Source organism: Salvelinus namaycush, chromosome 24, assembly GCF_016432855.1.
Source record: "Salvelinus namaycush isolate Seneca chromosome 24, SaNama_1.0, whole genome shotgun sequence".
NCBI classification, from domain to species: domain Eukaryota; kingdom Metazoa; phylum Chordata; class Actinopteri; order Salmoniformes; family Salmonidae; genus Salvelinus; species Salvelinus namaycush.
The window spans coordinates 2,505,613-2,522,744 of NC_052330.1; the positions used below are offsets into that span (position 1 = coordinate 2,505,613).

Sequence of the window (17,132 nt, forward strand, 5' to 3'; positions counted from 1 at the left end):
CTATTGTTTTTATAGAGGACCAATCAGTGTTTTGCAATCCTGGTCCCGGGGAGCCAAATTTGAGTTTTTGATGTGTCACTAACACACCTGATTGTAAATAATCAAAGGCTTGGTGATAAGTTCAATCAAGTGTGTTACTGCGAAGGCAGAAACTAAAATATCCGCGATGAGGAAACACTGGCCTACATCAAGGCCTTTTTTAAAAGTCTTAATGCTAAAAAAGAGGCATCATGATGTTTAGAATAATAATATAATATGTAACACGTGAACCAAAATCTAAAAGGAAACCGAGTTCTATTCAGAAACTACCACACAAAGTGTTACGGATGACACCAGTCATCTAACTAAGGTTCACAATCAACCTAACCCAAACCCCTAACCCTTACCCCTTACCCCTAACCCCTAACCCTTACCCCTATCCCTTACCCCTAACCCCTTACCCCTAACCCTTTACCCCTAACCCTAACCCTTGTTTCTCTTTTAGACCATTTCGTCTCTTGAGCTGCACTGATTGAGACGTCACACACAGACATTCACATGAGTCCGTATCCCCAGCGATGGTTGCCATAGCTGCCACCAGATGACAGCCAGTAAGTCAGTCACACACATTCACACAAATCCGTAACGCCGGTGATCGTTGTCATAACTTCGCTGGTCCCCCCCAAACAAATATACCTCCCATTTTTTTCACGAGTGTGAGGTAGATTAGGGGTGGGATTTTGGGGGTTCCTTAGGTTAGGGGAGTCAGGGTCAGGGTACACCTTTCCCCATCTCCCCGCCTATTTCCTCCACCTCTGGGGGCCACCACAGTGCGACTGGGGTGGCTCTTCCGGGGAGGACGAGGGGCCATCGAGGGGGGATGAGCCCGAGCGCTCCTCCTCGCCGGGGGGGTACAGGTCGGTCGAGGTAGAGGGGTGCAGGGGGTCCTGAGAGCCAGTGGGGGGTGCCAGTGCCTTTTGGGGACACTGGGCCACCATGTGCATGATGCTCTGGCAGTAGTGGCATTTCTTTGGCTGGGGGGGCAGGCCACACTCCTTGGCATGGTGGTCCAGACCTCCACAGTTATAACAGCTGGAGAGAGGACAGTAGGAGTGGAATGGAGAGAAAGGAGGGAGAGAAGAAGAAACAGGTAAAGGACAGAAAACGCCACCGATTTGCTACTTATATCGAAACAATATTCAATAACTCAAATAAGGATGAATCAACAATTAGATAATGCTTTAATAAAGTAAACGGCTATAAAGCATTACAATGGCGTTATAATGCATTGCAATTATTGTCATAAGCATCTACACCCCCTTATGTGTATTTATCCTAACATAGAAATCTCGACCAAACATCATCCATTTTGAGTCAGTTGAAAATGTATCATAGAAAGATGATATATAAGGCCTTATTAGACATTATAAAGGCTCATACAAGCTTATTACATTTACTAATGCATTATACCAGTCGGTTTTATGTAAACTGTTACATATAAGGCCTAATTAGACAGTATAAAGGCTCATACAAGCTTATAACATTTACTAATGCATTATACCAGTCGGTTTTATGTAAACTGTTACATATAAGGCCTAATTAGACAGTATAAAGGCTCATACAAGCTTATAACATTTACTAATGCATTATACCAGTCAGTTTTATGTAAACTGTTACTTAAAAGAATAAAAGCAATTTACTGATATCAACCAAGTGCTATGCCCCTTCCCCCACTAGATGGGGGTATAACAAAGGCCACAAGTCCTTTTTGAAATGTGAGAAACAACTCCATCACTACCCAGTAGAGTTTCATCTATACAGTATTTACACAAATCATGGTGGGGGGTCCCACTTTAGCGTTCTCCTGGCGACAAACAAATCTAGGTTTTATTAAGTCTTCATAAGCACAACATAGATGCTTTACAGTCATGTAAAAAATGAAGCGGTGCATCATTTAAAGTACAAGCAAAACACACCACCCTCAATACATTCCTCATATAGGGAGCTTTCTCAATTTGTGCATGGAACACAGTGCATTGAATTGAAAGATGTAATGGCTTGGATGGCTTGAAAAAAAACTATGGCTGGCATTCTGTAGCATTTGATTCTCAGACAGACACAATGGACGGTGAGCACCATAAGACGGGCATGTTGCATTTCTCTTGGTGCATCTCTAAGACCGCTGTTATAAGACAAACACACCGCTCAATAACAAATCAAGGAGCAGACGTAGAAGAAAGCTGCACTTAATGAGGATGTTGAGATGAAGTGTTCCTCCTGGATGAAAACACATTCCATCTCTCATACTCACACACACACACTCACTCCATCTCTCATACTCACACACACACACCCTCACTCACAAACACACTCCATCTCTCTCATACTCACACACACACTCACTCCATCTCTCTCATACTCACACACACACACCCTCACTCACAAACACACTCCATCTCTCTCATACTCACACACACACACTCACTCCATCTCTCTCATACTCACACACACACACCCTCACTCACAAACACACTCCATCTCTCTCATACTCACACACACACACCCTCACTCACAAACACACTCCATCTCTCTCATACTCACACACACACACCCTCACCCACAAACACACTCCATCTCTCTCATACTCACACACACACACCCTCACTCACAAACACACTCCATCTCTCTCATACTCACACACATACTCACTCCATCTCTCTCTCTCATACTCTCACACACACACTCACTCCATCTCTCTCTCTCATACTCTTACACACACACACACACACTCCATCTCTCTCTCATACTCACACACACACACACACACTCCATCTCTCTCTCATACACACACACACACACACACACACACACACACACACACACACACACACACACACACACTCCATCTCTCTCTCTCATACTCACACACACACACTCACTCCATCTCCTCTCTCTCAAAATCACACTCACACACACACTCCATCTCCTCTCTCTCAAAATCACTCACACACACACTCCATCTCTCTCTCTCAAAATCACTCACACACACACACTCCTTGACACGCAATCCCAATAAAAAGCATTGTGCCGAGCAAGGGTCAAGCCAAATTTCAATTTCAATTGAACTGCCGGAGAAAAACTGAATTGAAAAAGGCAATGCTATAACTGAAAACGTCATTGTATATATTTTTTTAAGTCAGTTAAGAACAAATTCTTATTTACAATAACTGCCTACCGGGGAACAGTGGGTTAACTGCCTTGTTCAGGGGCAGAACAACAGATTGTTACATTGTCAGCTCAGGGATTCAATCCAGCAACCTTTCAGTTACTGGCCCAACACTCCAACCACTAGGCTACCTGCTGCATATCCCAAACGCAACATCCAATTCAATTACCAGACAGGCTTGAACAGGAGTTGACCTCAGTTCAGAAGATTTCGTACCCTCGATATTTCGATGAACTTCATGTGCCCTTACCGAGCTAAGAAATGGTGCAAACACACTTCACTGGGACCTTGTGGGTTACTAAGGAGCTTGTGGTGGTTACCACGGTAATACTTGGAGGCTGGATGCAGAATGCTGTTAGCATCATGACTGCATTCCACCAAATGGCTCCCTATTCCCTATTCAGAGCACTACTTTTGACCAGAGCCCATAGGTATCTGGTCAAAAGTAGTGCACTAGGGAATAGGAAACCATTTGGGATGCTTCCCCCAACATAGTCTAGACTGCCTCATTTGTCCGTGCCTCCTCAGAATAGCGTAGACACATCATCTGCAATATTATAATATTCCTCCCAGGGATTGCTGCTACAATAAAGCATTTGTTGGGTGTCATATGGCGTATTCTCTTTTTATTCTGTTACAAATTCCTGGTTACACAGCAAATGTTTCATTTAACTCTGAAAGTTAACACCGATTAATACTTTAAATGAACACATATATAGATAAGTGTTGAGAATAGACTTGGTTTATATTTCAGTGGATATGCTTCAGTGTTGTAGTACTCGAGTCCAGGACTGGGACTTGACTTGGACTCGAGTCAAGATTTTCATGACTCGTGAATCAACCTCGACCAGTGCGGACTTGGACTCAACCGGTAGTGACTTTATTGTCCAGAAATCTCTCTTTGTTGCATAATTTAACATACTATGTACAACAGCAAATGTTAAGAGAGCTGTATTATCTAGTTATCCTTACAATGTGCAACAGAATAGCAGAATTTAGATTGAAAAAATGGTTGGATGGCAGGTTTTAGCACTAACAAGTGACTCGTGAATCAACTCACTGATATGCTTTATGTCATCGTCCGTTTGACGTTTTCTTGAAATTTACAAGGAAAAATGGTACTGGTGAAATTATTATTTTACAATGAATCGTTGAAAGATTTTAGAAGCAATAGAAATGCGTTTATTAATGTCTCCATAATTGTTTGCCACATTTCTTCTACTACAGTCACCTTAAAGCAGGAATCTGCTACCCCCTGCCGTCCCACTGCTTCTGTATCTGCTCGGTCATTAGTATTGTCTGACCGCCCCAGCACCGTAGTTATTGTTTTGGTTTCACCATGGTTCTGGGGCGGACAGTAATAAAACAATATAGAAAAACAGTATTTTTTTTTGCTGTCCCCACTACAAAACAAATAAAATCATTAATTACATGAAATTTGGTCCGTGAAACACTGAATTTAAATACTGTAGGATTTCCATTCATTCCTATGGAGGGCTGCTCTTTCTGCGGTGACTTAGCCTCTCATTGGCTAATACATAGTGTGACGACCCTCCCACTCTGTCTGCCGATATTCTTTCTCTTCGCTCTTCTTTTCCTTGATAGGACGTCGGTGGGCGGAGCTAGGAGGGTCGTCAGCGACACGGGACACACCTGGACCAGGGTGTGTCCCAGGATAAATACACCTCTTCCCCATTCATTGAGACTCTCTTCATGCAGACACACTGTTAGATTTTGGTTGTGGCTGTTTTGTTTTGTTTGCTTTGGCACCTTTCAACACCCCTCATTATCACGTCTATGCACGCAACCACTCACTTACACTGCTGATTACTGACTACACACACCGGTGTTAATTGTATTTACGTTACCTCAGTTAATAAATACATTTGTGCTATTCCTAATCTCCACGTCGTCTCCCTTTTTGTTATGGACTTTGAGCCGATTCGTGCCAAAAGCATCGACAATCTAGTGTTCATATACTGTACATCATTGGCTGAAACAGGACCCTTAAATCCAATGTGACGAACTCTATTGCTAAGAGGTCATTTAGACCTATTCTTAACTCTGGTTTACGGTCTTGATTAAAGATGGATTGAGTGGTAATATATTCCTTTGTTTGAGCGAACATTCATTCAGTTAAGGAAAAACAGCTAAAAGTACTTCTCAGCATTTCCCAAACCCCTAATATTATACTTTTGTTTAGGTCTCTTGCCCCAGAATGTACACAATATATGCAAAAGTATGTGGACACCCCTTCAAATGAGTGAATTTGGCTATTTCAGCCACACCCGTTGCTGACAGGTATATAAAATCAAGCACACAGCCATGCACTCTCAATAGAGAAACATTGGCAGTACAATGGCCTTACTGAAGATGTCAGTGACTTTCAACGTGGCACCGTCATAGGATGCCACCTTTCCAACAAGTCAGTTTGTCAAATTTCTGCCCTGCTAGAGCTGCACTAGTCAACCGTAAGTGCTGTTATTGTGAAATGGAAACATCTAGGAGCATCAACGGCTCAGCAGCGAAGTGGTGGACCATCCAAGCCCACAGAACGGGACCACCGAGTGCTGAAGCATGTAGTATGTCAAAATTGTAACTATCCTCTGTTGCAACACTCACTACCGAGTTCCAAACTGCCTTTGTAAGGAACGTCAGCACAATAACTGTTCGTCAGGAGCTTCAAAAAATGGGTTTCCATTGCCTAGCAGCCGCACACAAGCCTAAGGTGCGCAATCCCAAGCGTGATGGTGTAAAGCTTGCCGCCATTGGACTCTGGAGCAGCGGAAACGCATTCTCTGGAGTGATGAATCATGCTTCACCATCTGGGAGTCCAACGTACAAATCTGGGTTTGGCGGATGCCAGTAGAACGCTACCTGCACCAATGCATAGTGGTGGAGGAGGAAAAATGGTCTGGGGCTGTTTTTCATGGTTCGGGCTAGGCCCCTTAGTTCCAGTAAAGGGAAATCTACAGAATACAATGACATTCTAGACAATTCTGTGCTTCCAACTTTGTGGCAACAGTTTGGGGAAGGCCCTTTCCTGTTTCAGCATGACACTGCCCCCGTGCACATAGCGAGGTCCATGGTTTGTCGAGATCGGTTTGGGAGAACTTGACTGATTTGCACAGAGCCCTGGCCTCAACCCCATGGAACACCTTTGGGATGAATTGGAACGCCGACTGCGAGCCATGCCGAATCGCACATCTGTGCCTGACATCACTAATGCTCTTGTGGCTAAATGGAAGCAAGTCCCGCAGCAATGTTCCAACATCTAGTGGAATGACTTCCCAGAAGAGTGGAGGCTGTTATAACAGCAAAGGGGGGGGCCAACTCCAGTATAATGCCCATGATTTTGGAATGAGATGTACGACGAACAGGTGTCCACATACTTTTGGTCATGTAGTGTATATAATATATATAATATTGGAATGCAGTACTTCTACACTGTGTTCAAGTATAGTTGTAGTTATAGCTCTGGACAGCAGGGAGAAGAGTAGCGCTAAGCCTGTTGCATGCTTCACAGTCGAAACACTTTGCGCATATATTATGACAACATTTTGTGACGTTTTTGTTTGTTTTGGTGTTTTCCAGGTTTTTTTCCGGCTGTTCGTGTACACACAAAACAATATAGAGGAAAGTCGAAGTTCGGTAGCTGAAGTCTCCGCCCCTTCGTCGGTGATTGGTCAACAGTACTACTCCTAGTGGAAGTGGGAACTATGGACGGCATGTTCGTTGTCATCCATTGACAGACGACTAATTTTCATGCAATTTATTTCACTTGAGAAATACTGCACCAAACATCTTAGTTAGTTGTAAAATTGCATTTAATACAGATTTCTTGATTCATCTTATCTTGGACTATTTTGAGGAAGTGTTTCTGGCTATGTTGTTGCTACGGTGGCTCAAGAGGGACAAACAGCGGTATTATTGCCGCTTTACTTGTTTTTCAAGCGAGGTCTTTGGGGCTGGGGTTCTCAAATGTTTTGGGGCCGGGGACCCCTTTTGTGACAGCAAATTTATCAGGGACCCCCTCATAATCACAACACAACTCGAGTGAGATAAAAAAAAATAGCATTCAAGGAGTTTTACCATGACTTCGGCAGTGCATGGCCGAACCGAGTCTCGGGTATTGGGAAGGAACAATTTAAAGGCCCGCCTCTTGACATTGGAGAGAAGTTTGCCGTTTTCAAGCTAATTTCCCGCAATTCTACACATATTGCCATGAGGCAGAGAAAACCCTGCCATTTTAAAGCTTAAAGTAACTGCCCGGTGTTTCCAGATTTCTATGAAATATGACCAATAATTAATTACAATATGAGTCCAAAAGTTTCCCTTCCGTCCATAGCACGACTCCAACACCATCACTGACTGATGATCACTGACAACGATGAGACAGCCTATAGGGAGGAGGTCAGAGACCTGGCCGTGTGGTGCCAGGATAACAACCTCTCCCTCAATGTGATCAAGACAAAGGAGATGATTGTGGGACTACAGGAAAAGGAGGACCGTGCACGCCCCCATTCTCATCGACGAGGCTGTAGTGGAGCAGGTTGAGAGCCTCAAGTTCCTTGGTGTCCACATCACCAACAAACTATTATGGTCCAAACACACCAAGACAGTCGTGAAGAGGAGACTGAAAAGATTTGGCATGGGTCCTCAGATCCTCAAAAAGTTATACAGTTGCACCATCGAGAGCATCTTGACTGGTTGTGTCGCTGCCTGGTATGGCAACTGCGCGGCCTCCAACCACAAGGCACTACAGAGGGTAATGCGTACGGCCAAGTACATCACTGGGGCCAAGCTTCCTGCCATCCAGGACCTCTATACCAGGCAGTGTCAGAGGAAGGCCCTAAAAATTGTCAAAGACTCCAGCCACCCTAGTCATAGACTGTTCTCTCTGCTACCGCACGGCAAGCGCTACTGGAGCTACTCTCTGTTTATTATCTATGCATAGTCACTTTAACTCCTACAACTCCTACATGTACATATTACCTCAATTACCTCGATTAACCTGTACCCCCGCACATTGACTCTGTACCGATACCCCCTGTACATAGCCTCGCTACTGTTATTTTACTGCTGATCTTTAATTATTTGTTATTTTTACTTGTCTATTTTTACTTAACATTTAATTGATAAGTAAGCATTTCACTGTAAAGTCTACACCTGTTGTATTCAGCGCATGTGACAAATACAAATTTGATTTGATTTATATTAAGCATGTTACAAACCAGCTTTTCTGTGTTGGAATGGTGTGGGCGTACCACAACAGCAGAATGATGTGGGCAAATAGCGGTCATTAAAATTATTAACGCAAGTTGACCGCTGATCGGCCAATGAGGAAATAGCAAGCATTTTTGAAAAGGTCATTCTTTGACCACAAATACAAGTATATGACGAGTCAGCAAGATTATTGGGGTATGAGCTAACGGAATGTAAACATTTAAAAGTGAGATTTGTAGTCAACAGTTACTGTAAATTAAGTGCATTTTTGGGGAACACAAACATTTGTAAATGTATAATTGGTGGAGTACTGTGGATACCAATAGCCCTGTGAGCCTCCCAGTCCTATGTTGCCCATGATTAGGAACATAAATTGTAAATTAATAATATTACATTGTTTTGTTTTGTATTACACCGTCTAAACTTATTTCACAGATCCCTTGGTCAGATTATTTGATTTTGTATTTTTTTTTATCTGGCCGCGGACCCCCTGCAGTACCTCTACCAAAGTAGAACCCACTTTGATAACCCCTGCTTTCGGGAGTATGCAAGCACAGACGTTTGCTTTGCCTAGCCGGGTTCTGCTAGGAGCAAACCCAACATTAGTATGTGGATGTCTTGACGGCTTCAGTAGCGCAGCACTGTGGCCCCTTATATGGAACGGGAACACAGTACCAAGAGGTTTAATCAGGCCCAAGTACCTGCCACCTACATACCAACACAGCTTCCAATCCGAAGCACAATCAGAACACCACTGAGATAACAAACCACAAAGTACTCCAATTATCCAAACTACACTGAAATAACCAGGGAACCCTTTCGGCAGATACGGGGGAGTAATCGTGGGATTGGATAGCCAGTCTAGTATAGTAATGACACAGTGGTTTGGTCTATGCAGATATTGCTCTCACATCTACTGTAGTGTTGCACGGTATACAAAAACGTCTGTACTTTTTCAATACTAGAACATGAAAAACGGTTTGGCACTCGAATTTGTTACTTTCGGTACTTCTGTCAAATGTGTCTCACGTCATATACGGTCTGAGATGAGCGAGTCTGTCTAGGAATTTGTCCGAATCTTCTCAAGGTGGCAGGCGTAAGCTAGCCAGGCTCCTTGCGCTTGCGCATGCTGCTGTCACAGTGCGAGACACTTTTGAGAAGCGAGAGAGAGAAAATGCTGTCAACATGGCTTCTTCTAACGAAAACATCATACCTCCACTCCAGCAGGTTGTTTATTACAAAACTGGCTCCAGAAGCGAAATATGGGAATACTTTGCTTACAGAGGAGATGAAGACCAGCCTACCGGGAAAAAAACTATGCAAAAGGTGTTACAAAGCAGTGCAGTGCAAGGGAGGTTTAATTCCAAAATACATAAAAAAACAATTTTACACATTACATTTGCTTTGTAACGTTATTCTACAAGCAACTAAATTCAAATGATTTTGGAGCGACATATATTATTTTCAGCATTATAATATGATAAGTAGCCAGCCAGCAGCCCTGGGCGAAGCATTGCACCCTGGGAGTCGTAGTATGCTAGGTAAAATCCATTGTATTTCTATGGTGTGTAGACTAGACTGAGTGTACAAAACATTAGGAACACCTGCTCTTTCCATGACATAGACTGATATGGTGAAAGCTATGATCTCTTATTAATGTAATTTGTTAAATCCACTTCAAATCAGTGTAGATGAACGGGAGGAGACAGGTTAAAGAAGGATTTTTAAGCCATGAGACAATTGAGTCATGGAATGTCTATGTGTGCCATTCAGAGGGTAAATAGGTTAAACAAAATATTTATGTACCTTTGAACGGGGTATGGTAGTAGGTGCCAGGCGCACCAGTTTGTGTCAAAAACTGCAACGCTGCTGGGTTTTTCACGCTGAACCGTTTCCTGTGTGTATCAAGAATGGTCCACCTCCCAAAGGACATCCAGCCAACTTGACACAACTGTGGGAAGCATTGCAGTCAACATCGGCCAGCATCGGCCAGCATCCCTGTGGAACGCTTCGACACCTTGTGTGCCCCTACGAATTGAGGCTGTTCTGAGGGCAAAACGGACGGGCAACTCAATATTAGGAAAGTGTTTTTATATTTAAGCAATAAGGCACGAGGGGGTGTGGTATAAGGTCAATTTACCACAGCTAAGGGCTGTTCTTAGTCACAACGCAACGCAGAGTGCCTAGATACAGCCCTTAGCCGTGGTATATTGGCCATATACCACAAACCCCAAAGGTGCCCTATTGCTATTATAAACTGGTTACCAAGCTAATTAGAGCAGTAAAAATAAAGGTTTTGTCACACTTTGTGATATACGGTCTGAAACACCACAGCTCTCAGCCAATCAGCAATCAGGGCCCAAACCACCCAGTTTATAATGGAATATAGAAGCTTCAGAAACGAGCTTTAAAGTGTTTTTTATGTAGTTTTGGAACTAAACTATGAATTTAATACATTAAATGATGTAGCTGTAATGAATAATGTATCCTAGGTTTAATAAATGTTAATTTGGCCCAATATTATGGCCATAGATGAGCAAATTAAGCCCGATATGTATCGAATTACAATTTCAAAAACAGTTTAGCTGTAATTGTACAATTATTTTGTATGCTCTGAGTCTCAGATATGGTTTTGCATAAGGAACATTTGAGATAGTCTTCTGTTATTTAATATGGTGTTTTATTTTTGAGAGAAATTTAATCTAGAATAGAAGATGTTCTATTTGTTATTTTAGTTGTTCTATTGGTTATGAGATGGAAAAGCAGTTTTTTTTTAAGGCATAATCAGGGAGATTTCCTGCTGTTCAAGGGTTAGCCTGCCCTATACCCATTGATTGTTGAAGAATAACTTAGAAATGCCTTACGAGCTGTGTGTATGAATTTGAGAGTAGTTCCATTTCTCCAGCACTGCAAGTGGCGGAGGGGCTGCCGTTGGGGCTGAATACACAAACTCCAGACTGTGGCTTTAATGTACACTGTACAGTGTAGCTCTGTGAAGTAGCCTCCTACGAAGGAGCCAGATATAGCTCTATCTGGCTATATTAACTGGCTCTCTGTGTTCACTGCAGCACCAGGTGCACAGACACATGGAGAGTAGGAACTGCATGTTCTCTCAGTAGAAGAGGAGACGGGAGGGAGGGAGGGAGGGAGGGAGGGAGGGAGGGAGGGAGGGAGGGAGGGAGGGAGGGAGGGAGGGAGGGAGGGCACAGATACAGCAATCATCAAGCTATTTCAGGGCGTTCCATATAAGCCTTGGGGAATATACAAGACATTTAAAAAATGCTAATGTCGGGAAAGAGCTCACATTTAACGATCACTTCTACTGAAAATCTTAAGTCTTGCGCTCGTAATAGGGCAAAACAACACCACACACTGTATTCAGTCTTCAGACATCAAATCCAATTGTATTTGTCACATGCTTTGTAAACAACAGGTGTAGACTAACAGTGAAAATGCTTACTTACGGGTCCTTTTCCAACAATGCAGAGTTAATTAAAGATATAACATTTAAATAATAATAGAAAGTGACACGAAGTCAGGCCCTCCAGATAGCATATGACGACGTCATAAGCCATGAAAAAACTCAGGGAATTAGCTTTATAACTACACAATTTTCTCCCAGCCTCATGACAAAATGTGTAGAATAGCAGGAAATTAGCTCAGGGATTCTTGAAAGTCGTGACAATCCTTGTCGGGCAGGGAAACGTATTGTTGCATTATTTGAGCTTAAAATTTACATTTAGGGGGATTTTCGAAATTTTATTTCCATGTCGGCTCTATGCCTGGAATAATGGAAATTAACTAAAAAGTGTATTGTATGTAGTTTCTTGAAATAGCCCTCCGTGACTTTAAATAATATTTATCTCAAAACTTTGATTCCTAAAAGATGTGTCTGGAGATTTGGTCAAATCCTAAATGAATCAGGAATGAGCAGGGTCAGCCATACCATAAGGACCTTATACGTGTCATGATCTGTAAAGTTCTCTATTTTTGATCGATTTAAACAAACAATATTGCAATCACCATGTTCACAACCATAAACTGTCAACTCCATCTGCCTGACAGATTAGAATAGAATATGAATTTTGGTTCAAATATGTGACATTTAATAAGGTTTTAGAGTCAGGAAAAACTTAATTGCTACTGTGTTTACCATTGTTGTCTAAACTTAACTCTGCCAGAGTCCTGAAAGATTTCATAGAATTGTTCTGTTTCATTTGGAGATTTTCAAATGAATCGTTTTCCATATTTTACAAATGAACTTACTTTTTAAGACAAAAATATGTCCGTTTTGAATATTTGTTGTCAACAGCAAGCACTTCGATTGTTTAAGCATATGTTGCAGAACAGTGATTAAGGGGGTTAGCCAGCAGTGACGGAGTTGACAAGCCACTGATGGTTAACCCCTTAATCACTGTTCTGCAACAGATGCTTAAACAATTGAAGTACTTGCTGTGCTAGACCGAAGGGGAAATATTTACTTTAGAAATGTTGTGTTACGCTCTAAATCTAGACAAACATGCCAAAATGCTGAAGACATTATCCCTGGAGCTTTTAATAGCGCTCATAAATAAAACAAAAAGAACATTGGAGATTTGAATAATCTAATGTTAGATTTAAACAATCAAGGCCTTTAAACAGTTTTCGGACAATAATTGTAAAAAAATGAAATGCCTGGAGGAGTTGAAAAAAATGCAATTTGTTGCATTATAAATACAAATAGGAGGTTGTTCTTTTACATGGTGTGATAGCTGATTGGTCGATCAAAATATATATTTAAAATGTTAATATTAAGACAAATATTTGTGGGGAAAAAGTTGATTGTCCTGTCTTTCAAGAATCCCTGAGCACTAAAACAGCAACATGTTCTGTAAGCCTCATGGCAAAACGTGCAAAATAGCATGACATTAGCTATACAACTGCACATTCTCTCTGCCCCAATGGGGTTCGGGAGGGGCCTTTGCTTGGACCTTTGGACAGGGCCCCGCAGAACTCCACTACACCACTGATAGAGGGAGTACCAGTACTGAGTCGATATGCAGAGGTACCAAGTAATTCAGGTAGCTATGTACATACAGGTAGGGGTAGAGTGACAAGGCAACAGGGTAGATAAGACAGTAGCAGCAGCGTATGTGGAGAGTATGAAAGTGTGTGTGTGTGCGTGCGTGCGTGCGTGCGTGCGTGCGTGCGTACATTATGTGTGTGTGGGCGTGTATGTGTGTGTGTGTAAGTATGTGTGAGTGTGTAAGTATGTGTGAGTGTGTGGGTAAAGTCCAGTGTGTGTGCATAGTCAGTGCAAGACAGTTAGGTACAAGACAAAAGGGTCATTGCAGATGGTCCAGCTAGCTATTTGATTAGCTATTTATCAGTCTTATTTAGCAGTCTTATGGCTTGGGGGTAGAAGCTGTTCAGTATCCTGTTTGTCCCAGACTTGGTGCACTGGTACCGCTTGCCATGCGGTAGCAGAGAGAACAGTGTATAGATTGGGTGACTGGAGTCTTTGACAATTTTATGGGCCTTCCTCTGACAAAACACCCCCTATCAAAATGGCTGCAGTAAAATGCATTGAGATTCACACAAACTTACCCAGGCCCACATTAAAGATGGTCTACAATGTGGAAGCTGACAAATTGCCTTTAAATAGCTGTGAAATAGCGGGCAAAGTGCCCTATTCAATGCATGATCATCGAGCAGAATAACCATAGCAACCATCGTGTACTTAGATCTAGGTTTGAATCCACAATATAGGCCCCCTGAGAAATATTTAACTGATGATGAAGACAGAAACATATACAGTGCCTTCAGAAAGTAGTCATACCCCTTGACTTATTCGACATGTTGTTGTGTTACAGCCTGAATTCAAAATGGACTCAATATATAAAAATCTCACCCATCTACACACAAGAACCCACAATGACAACGTGAAAAAATGTTTTTGAAATGTTTGTTAATTGATTGAAAATGAAATACAAAAATATCTCATTTAAATAAGTATTCGCACCCCTAAGTCAATACATCTTAGAATCACCTTTGGCAGCGACTACAGCAGTGAGTCTTTCTGGGTAAGTCTCTAAGTGTTTTGCACGCATGGATTGCACAATATTTGCATATTATTCTTTTCAAAAATTGTTCACGCTCTGATAAATGGATAGTTGATCATTGCTAGCCAGCCATTTTCAAGCCGATGGAAGTAAAAACTCTAAATAGGCCACTCGGGAACATTTAATGTCATCTCGGTAAGCAACTCCAGTGTACACAGTGCACAAAACATTAAGAACACCTGCTCTTTCAAAAACATGGACTAACCAGGTGAAAGCTATGACACTCAATTAGGAAGGGGTTCTTAATGTTTTGTACACATTTGGCCTTGTGTTTTAGGTTATTGTCCTGCTGAAAGGTGAATTTGTCTCCCAGTGTCTGATAAAAAGCAGACTGAACCAGGTTCTCCTCTAGGATTTTGCCTGTGTAACGCTCGTCGTTAGGAGAAAGAGAGGAGGACCAAACTGCAGCGTGGTGAGTATTCATATTCCTTTTAATGAAAACCGAAATACTCGAACAAAACAACGATAAACGAGAATAAACCGAAACGAAACAGTCCTGTCTGGTGACATACACAAAGACACAGGAAACAAACACCCACAAACCAAAAGTGAAACCCAGGCTACCTAAGTATGATTCTCAATCAGGGACAACGATTGACAGCTGCCTCTGATTGAGAATCATACCAGGCCGAACACAAAACCCCAACATAGAAAAACACACATAGACTGCCCACCCCAACTCACGCCCTGACCATACTAAATAAAGACAAAACAAAGGAAATAAAGGTCAGAACGTGACAGCCTGTGCTTAGCTCCATTCCGTTTATTTTTATTATAAAAAACTCCCTAGTCCTTGCCGATGGCAAGAATACCCATAACATGATGCAGCCACCACCATGCTTGAAAATGTGAAGAGTGGTACTCAGTGATGTGTTGTGTTTGCCACAAACATAACACGTTGTACTCACGGCATAAAGTTGATTTCTTTGCCAATTTTTTGGCCAGTTTTACTTTAGTGCCTTGCTGCTAACAAGATGCATGTTTTGGAATATTTTTTTTTCTGTACAGGCTTCCTTCTTTTCACTTTGTCAATTAGGTTACTACTGTAGAGTAACTACAATGTTGTTGATCCATCCTCAATTTTCTCCTATCACAGCCATTAAAATCTGTAACTGTTTTAAAGTCACCATTGGCCTCGCAGTGAAATCCCTGAGCGGTTTCCTTCCTCACCGGCAACTGTGGGGGGTTCTAAGCTGACCTATGGAATTGTTTTAAGATGGTCATACTACGGACCATATAGTTATTTGATTTAGATTTGTAGAACCCCTTTAGGTATAAAAAAAAATAGCCAATAGAAACACATTGAATAACACAATAATAAATGGCAAAAAGGACTGTAACAACATAAGGCATAAGAAACAAGGTGTTGAAGTGTCTGTCCTATTTCTAGGAGATATATATATATATATATATTTGTTTTTACACATATTTAGTGCAAAACTGCCTTCCTTCTTCCATTGTTTAAAAGAAAAAACGTTACCAGTTACCCTCAGATGATTCCTGTGACATTTATGGGGGTCATAGAGAGAAACGAAGAACACCTTCATGTTCGTGAGAATCTCCCCTTTCCACGGTGGGGTCACATTAGTTTGTAGCCAAAACAGTTTGGACGCTACAAACAGAAGTCGACACGTCAACGGTACAAACTTCAGACGAGTCTCCTGACACTTGCGGGGGTGGTCGAGGAGACCACCGTCATGTTTGTGAGAGTCTCATCTTTCCACAAAGGTTACAGACGGAGGTTACAGACGTTTTTGTGAGAGGACCAAACGCCGCTTTACCTCTGCCACCTTTCACCGCAGATGCAGAAGTGCGACGTCGTTGGATGCTGTGGATTGAGACGCATACAATGCAAAAAACCGAAACAGTATCTCTAGCTTAAATTGCGTTAATCGACTCTAGGGGGTTAAACACTCTTATTGCACACAGAGTGAGTCCATGTAACCTATTATGTGACTTGTTAAGCACATTGTTACTCCTGAACTGATGTAGGCTCGCCATAACCAAGGGGTTGAATACTTATTGACTCAAGACATTTCTGCTTTTCATTTTTAAATCATTTGTAAACATTTTTAAAAACCTAATTCCACTTTGACATTATGGGGTACTGTGCGTAGGCCAGTGACCAAAAATATATAAATGTAATCAATATTAATTCAATATTAATTTTCCACAACAAAATGTGGAAAAAGTCAAGGAGTGTGAATACTTTCTGAAGTCACTGTAGGTACAAAGCTGTAACTTTAATCCAACTCTCCTTATAGGAAGATTTTTTTAATTTTATATTTTTTGTTTATAAAGTAAAAAATTTGTGTTGTGAGCTGGGAGCAGTAAGATACTTTCTGAACTTGTCCATTTAAGACTAATACAAAAATCGCCACCATATGAATACCACTAGAAAAGGTTTGGTTTTGTAGGTTTTGTAAAGAGGGTTTTGAAAAGACACTCTAAACACTCACATTCATTTGGGTTGTGTTGTCGTTAGTAAAATGTAAGTGTAAAATTGATCATATATATTTTCAAAGCATATTTAGAATCATCTTAGCCTTTCGAATTATTTATTTTGTCTATTGTTACTTTAACTTTAGTTTCCAGTAACA

General features: G+C 41.6%; 1 protein-coding gene across 1 annotated transcript in view; it reads right to left on the reverse strand.

The window, feature by feature from the left end:
• Nucleotides 1-473: 473 nt before the first annotated feature.
• Nucleotides 474-17,132, reverse strand: part of LOC120019557 (protein lin-28 homolog A-like) — a 34,091-nt gene continuing 17,432 nt past the window's right edge. Inside the window, exon 4 of the mRNA XM_038962859.1 lies at nucleotides 474-1,071. Coding sequence (XP_038818787.1) covers nucleotides 780-1,071 — 292 coding nt within the window. The 3' untranslated portion in view covers nucleotides 474-779. The remainder of the gene's footprint in view (nucleotides 1,072-17,132) is intronic.